The 20269-nt window shown below is 39.8% G+C and overlaps 1 protein-coding gene across 1 annotated transcript; it reads right to left on the minus strand.

The window, feature by feature from the left end:
- Positions 1–2704: 2704 nt before the first annotated feature.
- Positions 2705–3683, minus strand: gsx1 (GS homeobox 1; the record flags this gene model as incomplete). Its single annotated transcript, XM_080482540.1, is given in 3 exon segments — positions 2705–3057; positions 3156–3605; positions 3608–3683. Coding segments are annotated over 3 exon segments (879 nt in total).
- Between the last annotated feature and the right edge of the window lie 16586 nt (positions 3684–20269).

Here is a 20269-nt window from a genome sequence, read left to right on the forward strand (position 1 = left end):
CCTCGGCTTGGTTATTTTAACTGTGCCAAATGGGTCACCTTGGGTTGCTGTCTGCGCGCAAAGGGCTTTTGCGCGCATTCAGTCTGAATTTTTTCCAACTTTCCTTGACGGGGAAACCAGCTGCTGGTCGTGAAAAGACGGCTTATTAATTGTCCTTTGTCATGCAGAATTGCTTGATTTCTAAAGAAACGTACAAAGGCTCTTTTTCAGGATTCAAGTATTTTGTTTCGTGCGTATTTTCAAACCATCGAATCAGCTGCAGCGCCGCGCCGTCTACCAGACTCTCAGGTACTGACTGCCTGCTCCCTTTGTCCCCTTTTAATGCTGTTGTAAATCGTGCAGACTGATTTGTTACAAGCTGTTCTTTTAATCTGATAGATAAGAGACATGTCAAAGAAAAGCCGTAAATAAAAAATTAGCCGGGATAAAGACAAGGGCGAGTCTGCTAGATGGGCGCCTGTTGACTCAAGCGGCTCTCCAGCGTCAGGGGAGCCCTCTCCTCAGCTCCGTCAAGGTTACGTCCACAATTCCCTTTTCTTCTTTTTTAAAAAGACACCGTAGTCCTTTTTGCTTCAATGAATTGATCGGCACAAAATTAAGAATAAATAAATTGAGCATTTGGAGCACCGAGCGTATAAGCTCCCCCAGGGCGCATACCCCCGGGCTATTGAATGGATAAAGGGCGCTTTGCAGAGGACGTTGTGAGCAAAATGGGGCTCTATGGTGCAATTAACAAAATAGTCTAATCCCATATCTTAACAAATGCAAATATTGGAGTTTTGTTAAAATGGTTAAGTGAACAATTAAATGAAAGTTTACAAGTGAAACTTCACATCCAAAAGGCACAGCGATGCAGATAAGGTGCTGTACGCAATTTAAAAACAGTTTTTACCCTCTTTTAAAAAGTACATCAATACGTTTATATACAGGCAAATATCATTTAAAGCCTATTCAGCATGTGAAATATATTTCTGACAGCCAAAGCTCGGCCAGAGAGCAGCTGCAGCGGTGCGTAAAACACAGAACTGAAACTAGACGCCAAACTCCCGGTTTGGTTTTTACCAGGATACTTCATCGAGAAGTCAGTATATTATAAATTATAATTTAATAAAGTACACATGCACTGTTTTAGACTCATTTTTACTTTGAATAGCATTTAAAAAAAATTCCTTAAGGCAAAATGATGTTCGAGCTTGCTGCGCAATACCTATTTCACTTGGAATATTTCCTCTTTGTGCTTTAAATTATCATAGCTAAAAAGAAATTTGCATACACATTTAAAAATGTGTGTTTGTACTTGAAAAATAATAATGTTGGCCGACTGTGACGAGGTTTGCACGGGGGGTTAAAACACACCTGGAGCTCATAAAACCGACAATACACTTGACCACAGTGCTGCGTTAACAATAAGGACAATATGGGTAATGGCGCCAAACTGGGTCCTTCCCTCGTTTATTTCCATGTTAGATCAATATCTTAAGATATGCGCACTCCTGATGCACCATTATGCACACATAGTGATTATTAACTCAGTCACACGAGACGGATCATTTCAGGGATGAAACTTCAAAAGAGCTCCAAAGGGCCGGGTAGTGATATCTGGGATGAGTGTCCCCCGGGGAAAGCACTTAAGAGGACCCCATAATAATGCCTTTATCACTTGTTAGTAATAAAGATTATGAGGTGTTTGATTTACTTCTTAAGTACACACCCTCCAATGTGCTCCCGAGTCACACAAAAACACAACGCTCCTTTACAAATCGAAGGCCGGTGTGCAGACCCAAATAAGGGAATATTTATATTCATCCCGAGATCAAATTAACCACTATAATCGTGGTTTGAATAATGTTGAGCACATTATGTATACTGCAGCTTTAGCGTAAAGCAAAAGAACTGAGAAATATATCGTTTTAATTCAGAGAAGAGTAAATGTTACGCCTGAAAAGACCGATCACATTCTTCACATCCGCGCATTTCCACATACGCGCAACCAACGAGAGTTAGTGCGCATTTTGTTTCTACTTTGACCACAGACTCTAACTCTATGTTGGATTATCTAAGGGTCTTCACATTGCGCTTTTTCTTTTTCTTGAACTTTTCCCAACTAATAAAATCATACTGGGTTCATGTGCGTCTTTGCGCGCACAGAGTGGTGCGCAAAAACAATATTCAACACAACAACATACCGCTCAGAAATATTTTTATTTAAGTATCAACATTTTTAAATAAATAAATACTTTTCAAATACACTGAAGATATATTTTCAGAGTGGTCTCAGCCAAGTGACGGAGGGGTTATTAATTTCTCTCCAAATTTCCATATCACAGTTCCATCCACAGAATGAATCTAACCAGTATTCATCCAGTGTAGTACAAAATACCGTCTACCCCCAAATACAAAAAAAAAAACCCACAAAAAAAACAACAAAAAAATGGTGCTCTTTCTTTTGGGGTTTGTCTTTACAAATATGCCTACCATACTTATCGGATTGGCAACAACAATTGACTGTTTTCAGAAAAAAACTACATACAAAACGTACAACAGGTATACAGCTATACAATAATTCAGGGCAATTCCCTGATTAAATATTCTCTGTGTATGTACAGACGACTGAACGTAAGTGGAACAGTCTATTTTTTCTTTTTTTTGGCAGTATTCAAAATCATTCAGAGCAAACTCTTTCAGGTGGAGTGAAGAGGAGAGTTCAGGGGGAGACCGACAGGTCCACATCCTCCTTTTCGGATGAGGATGGAGATATGGGAATGTCATCATCCTCTTCCTCCGAGCATCTTGCGGTTGACAGGGACGAGCACTTGCAGTTGTGTGATCCAGTCCTTTGGCTGCTGCTCTTTCCCTCCTTTTTGTGCTTCACTCTGCGGTTCTGGAACCAGATTTTCACCTGTTTCTCAGACAAGTTCAGATACGTGGCGATCTCGATGCGCCGCAGTCTGGAGAGGTACATGTTGGAAGTGAACTCTCTCTCCAGCTCCAAAAGTTGCGTGCTGGTGAAGGCGGTGCGCATGCGCTTGCTGCTCTGAAGTTTGCCGTTGCTGTTTTCTGTGAAAATATGAGGGACTGTCAGCCAGAGTGATAAGATTGAAATGCATGAAATGTAATGTTGACTTCATCCAAAACTTAATCAATGCTGTACTCACCGATAGAGATACAGTGGAACTGCCGCGGGTCTGGTACTGTGTACGCAGCCTGGTATATCCCGGGTCCGTGAGTGAGGTTGACGCTGTTGGATGAAGAGTGTTGCCTGGATAGAGCTGAGTGGCAGTACTGTGAGCTGAAGGGAGGAAAAGACGCCTTCAGGAGCGGCAGTGTCGGTGGGGACGGGTGGAGCTGAGAGGCGGTCATGCACAGCGGGCAGAAGCACAGCAGCCCGGCTTTCCTGGAGTGGCAGGACCCCGGCAGCCCGTGTGGGTGGTGCGGCGAGTGCACGGCGTACGGGAATAACGGCGGGTTGTTCTCGTTCCCCTTGTCATTCGTCTCCCTAAGAATCAAGGAATCCACGAGAAAAGACCTCGGCATGTCTGCGAACTTGTTGCTCAGCTTGTTTGGAGTCGGAGCCGTTGCGCGGTCGGTAGTGTCAGTGCTCTCCTCTGGACGGTGGACAGCGAAGTGGTGCTGAAGGCGCACAGCCTCGCCTTAAATAGCTGCCGTGGACTCGGTTCGGCCATGTGACGGTTACGCTGTAAGCGGCCAAGAGCTCTCAATAGGGTTTTGTGCCTTTCTCTCGGCATTCCCACTGCACGCTTCCCCATTATTTCACTTGTTAACTAAATGAACTGCATAATGTAGTCTATTCTTGTCAGCCCCACCCACGCCGCAAGAGGCGGCACTGCCCATTCTCCCTTTTATCATCTCTCTCATTTTATCATAGAGAAGAGCTTAAATTTGAGATAGAAAACGTTTCTGTCGCATTTGGAAAGCCAGAGTGAATTCAAGTTTTGTCTTAGAGTTGAAACAGGCGTGCGGCTAAAAGTTGTGCCCGAGATCGTGTCATAATATCAAAGAAAAGAAAAAAAAACTGCTGTAAGTATACATTTAAATGTTTCACTTTTTAGTATTACAACTATGAAAATCACAGGGTCAATTTGGCGAGACTATATACAAGAAGGTGTAAAATGTATCGTCACAGATTTCAAGATGACACATGCATACACCAAATTCTCGCACTACTTTTCATCTGATGCGCATAATTATTTTTACGCATCCTGACAAGTCTCCTGTACTTGTGTGGCTTCTTTACCGACAGCGCGGAGCGCAAACATAAACGCAACAGCTGAATGTAAAGTTTATGCATACCCATTTTAGGGTTAATGTGTCATTTCTGGGCACAAAAAAGGGACAAGTCATTGCCTGAAGGCAGTGCTGTTAAAGAGCAGTGATTAATTCCTTTGCTCGGGCCCCTGCCGAGTCGGGGGAAAGAATATGTAAAAATAACCAGGTTTTCACTCTGCGGCCCTTATTGAATGTCATTGTGGAGGGTTTTCAATGAGAGAGAAAGAGAGTCGAATTAAAGTGTGTGACAGCGGCGGATAGACGCAACAAAGGCGACTCTGTCATAGAGGAGCCCAATGCGCTGCGCGTCAAGCCCCCGCCTCGCACTCTGATTGAATTAAGTAATAGGAAAACATTTTCTTTCACTTTAAGGCTTTCTGAACAAGACCTTCAAAGAAATCGGCCCCGTAATATGTGAGTAAATACTGGAATGTGATGCCTCTTCTTTCCGAGCTCACTTTTACACTGTTCCTTTCGCAAAAGGTGTAAAATAACCTTTAAAACTGAGAATAAATATTGCACAAACAAACCCAGCGTGATGTGAAATAGAGGCCACTCAGAGTTTGAAACATCTGTTTTTAGGATCTTCCTTTCATAATTGACATGTAATTCTTCTTTTAATAATGTCAGTGAAAATGAAGCACCTTCTCCCTGGTTTAGGGTGTTTTACGCAAAATGTTCCACATATTGTCACGTCCTGCGCATCAAGCCCTCAACTCCAACACATACCCACATGATGGTGTGATGCTATCTCTCCTCTCCCCATGAAAGAGGCTTAATGTGCTCAGCTTCACACTACTAATCTTCCATAAAAAAAGCCAGACCTGTAATTAGGTTGCACCATTAAAGCAGGTACAAATTAGGAGCAGTTAAACCCTTTAACGAGATCTAGTCATTAGGACAAAAACCTGTAATATCTGCGAGAGCCATTTTCATTTTTTGTATTAGTGTCTCATTTCATTCCATGCCAGGAATTAGCCATTAACTTGTCTGTCAATCTTGCCTCAATCTCTGAAACCTGTAAATACAATTTTGTCGCTTTTATTCAGATTCCTAATAAGGTAATAAGTTAATGACATGTTTTCATCTAACACTATTCTTCTCATAAAAGGCTTGCCGGGTTGTGCTGGGCTGAAAAAAGACAAATGTGTCTCTTTTGCATCCCTGTGCGTAAATGCTTCAGATTTAAAATGAATTATGTTCGGATGCGTCTTTTTTTTCTCCTGCCGGGCAGAGCCTGTACTCGGTGGCAGGTTGATGCATTGCTCAACATAAAGATGTTATCAAAGGCCCTAATTTTCAAATTATGTACAGCAGTCATCCCGTGGATAGGAATAGAGGTTTCATGGGTCGTCACGCAGGGAGGCTCATCCTAATTTGCAATCCCAACTGGAGACTGACAAATAGTTTTGACCTCCCTCTGGAGGCGCGGGCCAGAAGTGCAAAGAATCTCATTCTCCATAATCACTTGTTACTGAGATAAATAATCGAGGAAAATAGCCCACTCACATTATAACAACTCTGTTGCATTTCTGCAAAAGCTCCAAGCTAAAAAGAAAAAAAAAAAAAAAAAAGACATGTACAGCCACTTATGACAAGGTCCGCTCATCATTATATCCATCTGTGTGTGGCTTTGTTTCTATTGTTTTTTTCTAGTCACAAACCAATGAGCCAGACTAATTCAGCATAGCTTCATGTGTTCAGTAACTAGCATACAGCTGTGAGTTGGTAAAGCTCCTTAACGTTAATGTTTGATAGGAGGGGGAAAGCAATGCCCCAGAAATAGTAAATTATTTATAAGATATTAAGTTGGAACAATTGCCATCACTCAAATCCATCGCTGATGATAACACTGACCAGTGCCTGCTGTGCAGTGGGAGAAGCACATTTTCAGGGGCTTTTACGCAATTATACCCAAAGATCTCGTGCCTGATGACATAAAGAGAGCAGTCTGTTTATGGAGATGTAGTCAATATCTCCTTTTCTTTTTGGTATGAATAATTCATAGTTTAAGACACTATCCCCCCTCACTTAATATGTACACACACTTAAACACCCACACATCTCTAATACAAATGATGGTTTTAGCTGACAGTGTAACAGGATTTAAGGTCCCAGTGGGGTTTGGCCCAGCCGTGGATGGGCGCTGTGACTGTCGACGTGACACAGAGGGCCGGCTGCCCCTCCTAATCTCCCCCTGAGGCAACATCACAGACTGCAGATCTCGCTGCACCTCTATGAACGCACAAAGGCCTGATTATCATTCATACGCTCACCAGAAACACCAGTCCAATAGATAACAGATGACACGTAAGTACCAGCTGAATGGTGCAATATGTTGAGGCTGCTGGAGTCTATAGGGACTAATGAATCCTTAAGAGAGAAGGGGACGGACAAAAGAGATGCTGGCAGTTGAGGAGCCGTGATGTGACAGATATAAGGCTCTACAGGTGAATTTGAACCTGACGGAAGCAGAGCAGATACAGACTGAACTGTTTCTCTCAACGGGTAAGAAACCAAAGTGTTTAGTATATGAGGACAGATGTGTCTGCCTCACATCTGTCTTGTCTCAAACTGAATGATGACTGGCGGTATCAAGAAAGGGGAGATTATTTTTGATTTGAGGAGACGATCAAGTGGACTTTTCAAGATGGTAATTATGTATGAGTACAGCTTAACTCTGCCTGGCCTCAAAATTAAACAGGTTCAAAGAGTTTTTCTTACTAAAATCCCAAGAAATATGTGACACCAAGTAAATTAACAATTCATTGAGATTTCTTATAAGATAAAAAAGTCATTTTTTTACATGTTCATGGATTCTTTTCTTAACATTTTAGCATTTATAGCTTTTTAGATATGTTTCATTATCATCAAAATTAATACTTGTAACTTAAGTGGGTTTTGTTTTAGTGTGTATTGATAATCTAGTTTAATCTTGACTTAACTTTGGCAAACTATCACATTAAAGCACAGAGTGATTCTCACTTCTTGCTCAATTAACAATTTTACTTCCCGAACATAACTGTCACCACTGTATTAATGCATGAATTAATCTCACAGTTGCAATCACAACTGTTAATAAAATATTATTATTTTCATTGTTGTTGTTCCTGTGGCAAAATGTACAACAGTAAATCTGGAGCTGAAAGTCACATCTGTCCAAACAGGAGAGACTCTCAATAAAATCATTCAGAGGAAACTGGTTTATCCAATCCCCAAAAAACAAGATTGTTTTGAGTAGATTCATTTGATATGAGGAGCCATTTTCAAAATATTAAAATAAGCATAAAAATAAATATTGCAAATTATTATTGTAAATTATTGTATTCCTAGATGCTTTTGTGATTTTGTCTTCTATAAGTATTTCAATATTTCAATTGTTTGTGTGTTCAAGTGATAGAACGGTGATGATATAATTAGTGGAAGCAGTGAAAAGCATGCATGGAGGTTAACGCTGAACAAGTAAACTCAGTACTTCAATATTGTAGAAATTTCTTTTTTTGTAGTTTAAATAATTTTGTGTGATTCCCAAACATGTCAGTCAACATAAAATTGTTTTTGTTTGTATGTTTTACATTCAGATCTGACCTCTTGAAATGTGACAAGCGTAATCCTTGTTAATAAAAGTAAAATGTCCTTACATTTTCAAATCATTTGTTACCGCAACGTCATCCGTTTATTCCAAATTAGAGTGAGAATACAAGTATTGTGTTTATATTACAACTCAATATCTCAAATGCAGGATAAATAAAGCTCTCCTGTTTTGAGGAACAGACATTGGAATACTTATTGTTCAATTATTCTGATGAGAAAATTAAGGGACATTCGTTAGACACACCACCGTCTTCAAGTCGACAGCCCTTCTGATAAAAGGCAAGTACTTCCCACTGAAAAATGTCTGTGGTGTGTGTGTGTGAATATGACAAATAGCCCATCGTACGTCATGCTGACACAAGTCTGAGCTGCTTTTATTCACCGAGGTGGATCCTAACAGCGTCTTCACAGAGGTCACGCAAAGCAATTAGCTCCAAGTCCAACAGTGAGGACGGATCAAACCTGTACGTGTGAGCTTGGAAAGTTAAAAAAAAAAAAAAAACAATGTCCTGAGATGAATTCAAATATTCACTTGTTGAATTCAAATATTCATCTGTTGAATTACTCGTTATAATTACATAAATTATATTATTTATCAGTAAATCAAATTAAATGAAGCCAAATGACCTGAGCTGGTCGCTCATATAAATATTGCAGCAGCATTCACGAAGCACAAATGTCGCAATCTGACCATTTCCCGACGGCCCCTCTTCAGTGAAAGTGTTTGTGTTGATCAAACTGACACCTCAAAGTTCACTTCATTCAGATGTTTCTCCCCCTTTTTATTAGCATCATACTGCATCCCCTGCTGCTAAATCTGTTTGGCGAATTTGTGCCTCAGTCTGTGGTGTCGAGCCTCTCTGATGTGGCAGAGTCCAGGTCAAGTGCTGTTGCTAGGTGCGTGCTCACAGCTATGCCAGTCTCCACACAGCTGGCCACACAGACGGTCTCAGTGGGCCCAAACACCAGAATGCAGCTTCTGAACATCGACTAAAACACTGGGAAAGTGCTACGATGTGGACGGGAGGAAATGGTACAAATTTAAGAGCCGTAGAGGAAAGAAGATCATAAATGACGGCGACAAGCTCAGAGTGTTTGATGCTTGTTTGAGGGTTGAGGTGATTTCCCACTTCATTTAAAAAAAATCTTAACATTTGCAGTGAAAAAGAACTAACTTGGAGCACAGTTGAGATGGAATTTTTCTTTCATTACTGTCTTTATCTTAACTCTGAATAACTGGACCAAATACTAAAAAATTATGTAATAAAAAATAAGTCGTGAGAATAAGATAAAGAGGCTGATTTACACTGAGGGTGCATATGCACATTTTTTTTTTTAAACTGTAATAGATTAAATGCATTCAAATGTTTCAAGAAAACATACAGAAAATAATCGGAACATGAGTTCTTTCATGTTTGCAGTTTTTTCAGCTAAAAAGTTCACCTTTGTACCTGGATTACTTAATTGACAAATTATTTTAATGCTTTTTTTTTTTTTTTTTTAAATGGTAACCTCTAAAGCTCACTGATCTGAAAATAGACGACCCCAGTAATAAATTAAACACAATTTCCCCCATTTACCTGTGGTGTTTCTTAAAGAAAATCCTCATTGTGGTCGGCGGTGTGTGTTTCTGACAAGAACAAATGAGAAAATGATGCACTTGTGACAGTCTGTTCCCTCTAATGAGCCCATTTACATCTTAATGTGACAACGTTATGGGAACTAAAACATTCACATATACTTCTTCCATGAACTTTTTTGACTTCTTCCCACCTTCCCTTTCAGGCTCCACACAGGCCATCCGTTAATTCTTGAATCAAAGTGCCATCAATCTTCACTCTTTCCTCACGTTCCAAAATAACTGAAATATTACTGGAGGAACTATTAGAGGTCTAAAGATCTTTGAATGATTTCAAATTCCCTTTTGATGTAAATCCATTAGTTCTGCCATAGCTATGTCTCAAACTTTCCCTTTGACCCTATTCATAAAAAAAAGCCTTGAAATGCTCTTCAAAAGGGGTTTGTTATCCTGGGGAGGTCAGTAGGCTATTACGTATGGCTGACTCACATTTTTCCAAATCAGCCGACTTTTGGCCGAGAAATAACAGGTCAAACCAATGAATTTAATGAACTCTCCCAGACACAATGAATGCCTCTTGCCATTTGAACCCCAATAAAGGGATATGGGCAGGTCAGCAAGGCCTTTCAAGGAGTTTGTACACAAATGTGACAGAAAGCAGTTGCTTCAGTGTCTGCACTGACAAGTTGTTCAAAGTGCCGGGGATGTCAGCGATAGTGGCTTCACACACACTGCTCCCATTGTTTCCCATTTTGTGTCTGTTGCTCTTTCATGAGTCCCTCAAGTACAAAAGCCAAGGACTCCAAAGCGGCTTTTGCGACGCTGTGTTTGGCTCATTTCTCTTTCGACGAAACGCTACGCTGCAAGCCAACATGCAGGAGACCTCATTGTGGAGAAAACAAAGTCGAATCGAGGCGCAGGACGACTTCTGATGGCGACTCGCTGCTCCGCCCTCCTTTTCACCGCTTTACTTCTCTGATCCTCCCATCGTTCCCTCCCTTCATTCTCAGTTTTTTTGTTTTTGGTCGTCTGATGTCCATTTCTTCAAAAGTTAATTCTAAAACGTAGACGATGGGGAATTGAAAGGGGGGGGGGGACAAAAAGCTACATTTTCCAGCAAAACTTTTCATTTCAACTTCACAAAAAGTGTTTTTCTCTGTGCAGCTGCCGAGTTGTTTTGTGGTGGGCCGAGAAAAAAACATCTTTAAGCATATGGTATTTGTGTGTTCACTTAATTGAATCAATTGGGAAACCATGGGAAATCACAGAGGGGGGGTAAGTGTCGGGGAGGAGGGAGGTCAGAGAGTTAGAGCAGGAGGGAGAGAAGGAGATAAAGCCTCACTCTAAAAAAACAAAAAAACAAACTACTCTCTAACTACTCGTTTCCAGCTTAGCACTTCATGATAAGCTCATCACAGGGTGTTTTTCTGAAGCGCAGGACGAGGATGAGCCGCAGGAAAAACCCATCCAAAGTCTTCAAAAGGACGCAGTGACTAAAGCCACTGTGACTCTTTTAAAGTTTATGGTTCTCTCATTAATGACCTCCTGCGGTTTGGCCCATTTCCCCTCCATTCATGTCACATTAGCCTCCTTTCAAGAGCCACTTTTGTTTTGGAATTGTTTTCATTTTTTTTTCAGTTACAAAGGTTTAGCTGTCAACACAAACTGTGACATTTCTAAATGATGACATTCCTCAAACAGACGACAGTTTTCAACACAAATTCATAGAAAACTAAAATTGTTGTTTGAAACCCGACAGAAGAACAGAGTTTTAATGTATTAAACTGTACCTACACTTCAAAGTGTTCAATTGAGTCAGTTTCCTGGGTGAAAGCAACTCTTTCAGGGCAATGAAAAAGAAATTTGGGGACATTTGCATTAGTAAGAGCAGACCCCCTGTATGATTTTCATAACTCAATATCCCCTTTTCTTCTCAAATTTCTATTGCAGTCATTGTGGTTTGGACTCAGCTTTTGTTTGACTTTTCCCCCCCCTCACTTTGTGGTTGTTGCCGTTTACTTCTCCCCCCTCCTCATCCTAATGACCTCTGTGGCAGCTTTTTACTCCGTCTCACACTCTGCTTTTGACAAAATCGGGGGAATATATGGCTCGGCTTCAACTTTCTCTCAAGAGTTATGACGTAAGCAGTGTGAAAAAGAGGTTCGGGCTAATTCAGTGTGTCTCTGTATGACCGTATATGTGGGAGCCTGTGTGATGACGGGTCACTGCCCATCTCACAGGGTCTCCCTGTTTTCTGCAGATGCGCTCTATTGAGGAGGCGACACGCGGCGGGACGCTGCTGGGAGGTAGTTACTATTTCTAGATTACCATAGAAACTAGCACACTGGCTTTCAGCTGGTCTGGGCCAGGGGTCCGCTGACACCAACTTTCACACTACTTTAAGTCCTGACAAAAACCCCAAATAGATCTCACCACTCCGAATAATACCCATTTGTACCCGGTCCAGGGACAAAGTCAGCGACCACTGAAATGATATGACACCAAAAATAAAGAGGCCTCCATTTCTGAATGAAGTTGGGAAAACATTGGTTTGGAGTGAAACCATCAAAACAAAACATAAGCAGTTTATATTTTCCAAAATAAGGAGTTATCTGCACAACTGCAATCACCATCCAAAATGCAGTCCAAGATATTTTATCCAACATAATTGATCATTGCATTCAATATCTTGCTGACAAAAAAACACAACTAATAATGCAAAATGAAGAGTAATTACTATTGAAGCAATACATCACCAGCAGGGTAAAGCTAACCTGTCCCATACTTTTGTTTACTATGAACTGTAAGCAAACTGGGACTTTAATGGAACTGGATCCGAGGTTTAGGTGGATTTCCTTACTCTCCCTACACAAACTTCCTTCCATCACAGCATGTTAAATCTGAATTATACAAAAACATCACATTTCAAAATGCTGCTGCATGTTCATGTGTAAAAGTTTTCCAGTTTTGGGGATGTTTGTATTACATTACCGACTTTGTGCCTCCATGTTTCTTGACTATATTTCAAACTGCATATCTTGATCAATCCCGAGTGCCGCTTCTCAACTGTTTGTTTTCTTTAACTGATTACAACTTTTGAATGCAGGTCCTCTAATCTACTTTTCAACCGTTTCAATAGAATCAAACAGTCTTAACTATCCAAGCAAAAAAAAAATGTATTACTTCCCTTGACATTTCAAGTTGCAAGGCATTTATCATTTATCCATAAAACATCATAAGTCCCTCCCCGTGAGCCACTTGGTGAGAAGCTGCAGGTTGTGGTCGATATCATGTCAACAGTGAGCATGTTTCCCTGTCAGTGAGTTCACGCAACGTGATCAGAGACCAACGGCAAATCAGAAGTAAATCAGACTCACAGATTGGATGAGTCGAGCTGTTGGAAGACTGTAGCTGCAAAAGAATCCCCCGAAAATGTCACAATGTTAAAAGTTAAAGAAAAGATCTGCTTACGTTTTTGTTTTTTTTTCTAATGGAACTTTTATATTCCCTTACATTTTCAGTTTCTTGTCTTTAATCACTGAGATCTTGTGCAGAACCTCCTGCTTGAGTCCCACAGTGTTTAAACTACAACCGTGCAAAGTGCCACACACTGTACCCCCACCAGAAGTTTGACAACATTTTTTTTGGTTGCCATTTTTCAAGTACCAACATGTTTTAATTCGCCGATACGTTTTATGATCCACTTATGGTCAAAACACTTTCCTGTGTCTCTGCAAAGCAATAAAGTGAGATTTGTGGGCAACTTTGATGATTGTGAAAACAACAAAAATATCATACTTCCTCCCCAGAGAAACGGAAAAACGAGACAAATGTGGTTAAAATGGCTTTCCTCCTCCCATAATTTATGAAACTAATAATGTTTTTATTGTACTTGTATGCCATATCTTTAGTTTTGGCATCTTCTATCTTTCTTTATCTTAAAACCACATGAAAGAAAATCAGCGCGACAACGCCGCTTTAACACTGGAAAATAAACATGTTTTGGCCTTTCATGATCTACGATGTATACATTACATGGTATGGTTAATAATTTGGTATTGTGTAAAGGTACAAGGTCAGAGTTCACAATTGATCCTCTCACCCCTGGCAGGTGCAGCTCACAGGAGTGAGAGGAGGCGGCCCCTCGTCTCTCCCACCTCTTCACGCTGCTCAGCAAGAGAAAGGGAGGAGTGTAAATGAGTGCACTCCAGAAAGCCATCACCTGCTCCCTCCACCCTGAAATCCCCACTAACTCTGCCAGACAGACATATACTACAACCCCAGTTCACATTTCTCCAACTCCCAGTAATGAGGACGACAGAGAGGGAAAGAGGGATGAGCACAGAGAGATAGCCAAAGGGGCTTGGGGAAGAGGAGGGCAAGAAAGAAATGCCAGTTGTTGCGATGCAGTGATTTTGTTTTTTTTGGTTGTTATCTGTTTTGTTGTTTTGAGTCTAAACACATTCATCAGCAGCAAAATGTACATTTGTCATGCCTATAGAGGAGCTGAATTGGACTGGAAGGGGTTTTGAGTTTGTGCGCGCGGAGAGCCGGAGGGTGAGGTTGTGTATTGATGGACGCTCCTCCCAGCTTCTCCCAGATTCCCCCTCCATTGTGACTTTGAGTGAATGTATCCTCTTGCTAAGGGCACTGGAATGTGTCTTCTCAACTTGTGTGATGGATGGGGCCTTGTTTTGCACTCCTCCGCCCCTCCCTCTGAATCCCTCTTTCTCTCCCTCAGCCTTTGACTCTTTCATCACATCCTTTTATTCGGCACCAATAAAAGTCAGCGATTCTTCATCAGCTGTTGTGCAGATCTGAGGGCCGCTGTTATTTTTCATCAGGAGTGTGTCACCCATCACCATTCAGCCCCTCCGTCACACAAATTCAGACATTGGCACGGAGGCAGAAGCAGGTGGAGATACACCATCAATGAATTATTCAAATGAGACACTGGGCATATCCTTTAAATTTAATTTAAATACTTGGTTAATGTCATTCAGCGGGTCTCCTTTCATACACTGACTTCGCTTGTAATTATGTTAGGGAATAAAATCTGCTGCTCCTACAAACTATAATCACAATTTTAAATTTACTATCATTTAAACTGCACATGTGATTTTGCAGTACACACCAGCCTCTTTGTGTTACTGCAGGCGCTATTGTTTCCTGTTTGCAGTGTAGCGATCCAAGATACCCCACACTCAGACAGAATCTCCCTCCAGAGGCCTCGTGGAAGGTAAGAGTGTCTCTATTTAAAAAAGTATTATTCAACAGTGGTTACATAAGAAGTTCCAACCAGAAGTCAGGACTCACAAATGAATCATCAGCTCAGTCATCCTGTCAAACGATGATTGTGCGGCACTTACGGCACTTCATGACTTTTGGGACAATATAAAGAGGCCCATACACAACTAAATAGAGGCAGGAGCATCACTTAGATGCACATTAATGCATTTTTACTTTGAGCCCAATGGTGTGACTCACATAAAACTTCGGTAGAGGGGATTCTGTGTAAATTTATGCAGCCGCACTCAGAGGAAGATGTTCGGGCTTGTTTTCAGTTATAAAACTGTTATGGAACTGTCTCATAAAGATATCTGAATGGAAATGAAGTGAGGATGATGGTTCTTCAGTACCTATAGGCATCACTCACCGCATGCCGGAGATCAAAACAGGCTCCAAACTCAACAGAGTGTTAACTGGGTAACAAGTTCTATTACAATACTTTCATTATACTATCATGTTATTCTAAAAGACATGAACTTTTTGCGAATTTAAATCATTTTATGTCATTAATTAATGGATGTCACTTACTCGATAGGAAGATTATTACAGTGGCTCATCTGTCAAACTGTTTGGGCCAGTATAACATACTGAGACTCACTTCCATTCAAATAGATGGAGAACTGCCAGCATTATAGCAAAATCACTATAGAAACCTTCAGTTTTATAAGAGAGATGCAAAAAGTTGCTCTGAAGTACAACACAAAGTACTCTTAGTTACTTTTCACCCCTTGGATGTTTTAATGCATTATCAATAGTAGTGTTCACTTTGATTTACCTGCGCTAAATGTTTACAACTGAAGCATTTGTTAGGATATAATGTCTTTACAAAGTAAAACAATGCTTAACAAATTTTGTCAAAAAGCAGGAATTCTATTAAAGTTATTGATTCTAAAACATAAATGAAAGTAGATTATGTTCTATACTTTTGGACTTAAGTATGATTAGGATTACACACTGGTAAAAAAAATACTCATAAAAGTGCCAAAAAAGTACTCACTACTCACAACAAATGAAGTATTTACATTTACTCATGTTAGGATGAGGCGATCTTGTGCATCCACCACAAATATTTCCAACAGTTCAGATCATTCAGTGCTTATTGGTAAAGTTTATAAAACGAAGGATCTACTTACTTCATTCAAATCTTGTATTATAAAGTCGGTTAGTTCAGGTTAAGATCAAAAAGTTCTGTTAAGCTTCAGTCTGTGTCCTGACCCTAAAGGAGAAGAACAGTTCATATGACTAAACATTAGTTAATATGAGTTAAAAGCCTTCTTTGTTAGTCAAACCTCATGAAATGCTTATGAATATTAACACTACTAAATATCATTCTATTAAATGTAATCAAAAAATCACCAGGTGTAATCACTGCAAAGCATAAAAAATTACCAAGTGCTTAAAAAAGAAAAAAAGAAAATCAATAATGTCGCTTGCAAGAATGAAAAGCTTTTAAACACCATGAACCTCCAGCTGGTGCTACAGAATAGTGAAAAGCCTTGTAGTGAAACAGCCGTCAGACAGTGAGTGGGCAGCAGAGCAGGCCAAGTCATTTGAAAACTGAAAGACCCCGGGTGTAAAACTTAAATAAGGGGAAATAAATGAAGCGTGATAGAGGCATCTTTTGTTTTGGCAACCAGTCCAGAGTGCTTTATCGTCAACACAGATCACAGATCAGCTCAGGAGGCTGGATTATGCAGGTCAGAAAGATGCAATGACACTCACACTGTATTTGTGTTGCTGTTAATTCATTTTAGCGAGTGAAGCATCACCCTTGTTTCTATTCACACAGGATGAGGAGGGTGGGATTTGGAACAGCGGCGAAGCGACTGAGGAGGGGAACATCTCGACGGTTAAAAAAAAAAAGCGTATTTGTCCCCGTTAGTGTCAAAAACATATTGAAGATCGTGACATTCTCTACAGCGCCACATGAAAACTAAAGCCACACTCCCAAGTGAGGATGAAGTGAAAAAAATATATTCACATACTTATTGACATGAATCAGGCTTTTGAGTATGAATCAGGCCAATATTTTAAGTTCTTTTGATTATTGAGCAAAGGTGAAAAGAATGGACTGATGTATTTATTTTGAGAGCTTCAGGATGCAAAACAAATGATAATAAATGCATTGAATGGAAATGAAACACGATTATCACTACATCATCATCGACTTAACACATTCACTTATCATTTACCAGACTGAGTTCATTTCACACTACTACAGTGAATATTTACCTTCTTCCAGAGATTCATTTTATTTTTAGCAGCGCCCTCTGCAGGTCAATGAAACCAATAGAAACACTGAACACGTTGAGCCGTCTCAATTTAATTCAATTTAACAACATCACGGCAGTTTCTCACCGTTTTCTATGTATAGTAATACAAATATTTCTTACATGTATTATTAGGATTGCAGGTAGAAAAAAACTGTACAACAATAAGAGGTCATATATGAGATGGAGAGTTATCACTTCATTTTTAGATTTCAGATTTTCAACCCTAATAAAATATGTTGTTGTTTTTTGTTGTTTTTATCTTTTTTGCTGTAGTGAATGTTTTATTATTATTTTGTTAGTCTAGAGCAAAAAAGAGAGAAAGAAAGCAAGAAAAAAGAATTTATCTGTGATTCAAACTACACATTCCATACAGAGGAGATGGTAAAATGACTCCTACAAGCATTAAAATATTGCTGCCACCCTCAAAATAAATGCAAAACAGTTGCATTGTATGTGTCAGTAAACTAATTTCTATTTGATTCATAATTTCTCATGAAGCCCTTGTGAGTCAGACACACACAAAGGAGCCACATGCGGCCCGGAGGCCGTACGATTCCCAGGGCTGGATTATTTCTAAAACCATCACATATTACTTCATGACAACTCTCTGGTAAATTCTTCTTCTCAGTGACATTCTCAAATTCTTAAATATTACCCTTCATCCTAAAATTTTTAAATGTCAACACAGGAAGGACCAAGATTGAGTGAAATATAATCCAAATTTTATTTTAAATATCAAATAATTACTTAATATTAAATATTAATCAGAGATTTGATAATAAATTAACAGCATGCTGCATTACATCCTGGTGTGCAGGATTTTCCTCTTTTGAGAGCTTCTTTGACTTTTTCGTGGTGTGTGCTGAAGGCACGCTTTCTCTCTGCACCATTTAGTTTTGAGTTTGTGATTATGTCAAAGTCACCACACACACTTCATGGTGACAAAAATGCTTATGATAATATCTTTAAAACAGCTGGAAAACACATTGAGCCCAAGATGAGGATGTTCTGTGTTGAAACATGCAGGCAGAGACGCTTCAACACAGGAAGATTTAGTGTCACTTCTCAACAACTGACCTCCAGCACAATTATGATCCTGCTTTAGAAAATGTTTGGGACAGTCAGGAGGAACACACGTATGAAACACATTAGTCTCACAAAGCAGAGCCGGTGTCTTTATTACGCCAAATCATCTCACAGTCTCCAGGATCAATTTAGTCAATTTTATTCATTTATCGGATGAAACATTTCAGATAAAAATGAATTTCTTCATGTAATAAATAAAGAATAAATGAGATTAACATCCATTTGGAATTACCCAGTAAAAATAAAAGCTACTTTTTATTGCAGGTAATTACTGCAGAATTATTCTATATTACTTGAGTAAAGTGGAGGATTAAAAAAAAAGTATACTACACACCCTCACCATGATAAACTGTTTTGAAATGTAAGTGTATGTTTGATATTTGTATCTCAATTATTGGCCATTTAGTTGGTCAAAATATACTTCAATAAATCAAAATAAGACAATTTAAGTCCAAAAATGGCCTTGTTGACAATACATTCACTTTTAGGTTTAGACAAAAGGTACAAATTCAAAGGTGAATTTCTTACGGTAATATTTATTGTGATATTCATCCATAAATTAAATGAAACTGAGACGTTGATGATTTTTAACTGATTATTGACGATTTCATAAATTAAAGCTGACACTGTTTTGTTTAATCTAACTGAAACTGAAATGGTATTTCAGCTTGACACACACTTCAGCTGTTCGGTGGACGATTGACGGCAGGCACATCTTACAGATGTTTTAACATGGTGTCGTCTGTGTGTGTGTGTGTGTGTGTGTGTGTGTGTGTGTGTGTGTGTGTGTGTGTGTGTGTGTGTGTGTGTGTGTGTGTGTGTGTGTGTGTGCGTGCGGTGTTTGAGGCAAAAGTCTAAATGTGCATGTTTTTAATCAGTCCTGGTATAACCTCTTGAAGCACAGAAAAATGGCAGAGGCATTAAAAACATAAAAGGGAAAAAGGGCAGTAATGAATTTAGAGGAAAATGGACATTAATGGTATTAGCATTACTCATGTTCCATATAACAAATTATTGGAAATTTGACAAGCACACCAAATTATCTCCTCATGCCTGACGGGAGTGTGGTGAAGTCCTCTCTACCTGCTGAGGAAAGACAATTTCTGCTCATTTTACTATTTTTAACAATAGAACCAACCCATTAAGACAAATTAATGTCATTATCAAGTCTCTATGAAAATGACAAATACCACCGTTTCGAGCAGCTTTAGAGGCTATTGACAATAATGAAATTCGCTGTACAGGTACTGAAAAGAAACACTCCAAGTAATTATTTTCTAGTAGCTTGTTTGTCTGCCATCCGTTCATTTGCTTTCAGCTCAATTATCTGACTCTGTGAGCATGTGGAGGCGCATAGTGCTCTGCGGCCCACAGAGCGAGGGCCCTAATTGGGCAATTACCGTTCTGTTTCGGGGCTTTTAGCTCCAGTGGAGAGTGGAGGGAGACCGCGGTGTGTAAAACCATGAGGACCTTACATGCACAAAACCACACATATACACTGTTTAAACAAAAACAAATCCCCACATCCTCTATACACACAACACAGACATATACGGCGCGGCTTTAGTGCAACAAACACTGAAAACATCAAAAGTGACAGGGAGCTTCAGGCCAAAACGCCGTCCTTTCAGGGACATAATGCAGGTGCAACACTGAAATGTGTGCGTTACAACTTTTCAAACATGTGATTATGTCACTGCATGCAAGACCATCTCATGTGCATATGCATTCCTCCAGGTCTCTGCACAAAAACATTTCATCTAAGTAACCACTGACTATAAATAGCTGAGAGCACTTATTGTATAACATTGCTGAGTTTTGGGGGGGAGGGGTTGTGGAACAGGGGTGTAGCTGCTGCATAGTAACTCCAGGGTCAACAGTAGGTACCACTTAAAAGTGTTGTGCATCATCAGAAAGCTTCAAACCCGGTAGATTCGTTTATGAACAATCAGGTTGAAGCAATACTTTGGCTATTTGCAGTAATTCCAGCGAGAGGCTAAAAAGTCAAGAAAGTTTACAATGGATTGCTGTGACACCGCATGAGTCTAACACTACAAGAGATAAAGTGCAGGGGAGGCACAATTTAAAAGAGAAACCTGAATAAATGTGTGGAGGAACATATGAAGGGGGTCCTGATGGGGATGAATATAATGTGAGTCAT

This window comes from Lipophrys pholis (assembly GCF_963383615.2).
Source record: "Lipophrys pholis genome assembly, chromosome: 16".
In the NCBI taxonomy this organism is placed as follows: domain Eukaryota; kingdom Metazoa; phylum Chordata; class Actinopteri; order Blenniiformes; family Blenniidae; genus Lipophrys; species Lipophrys pholis.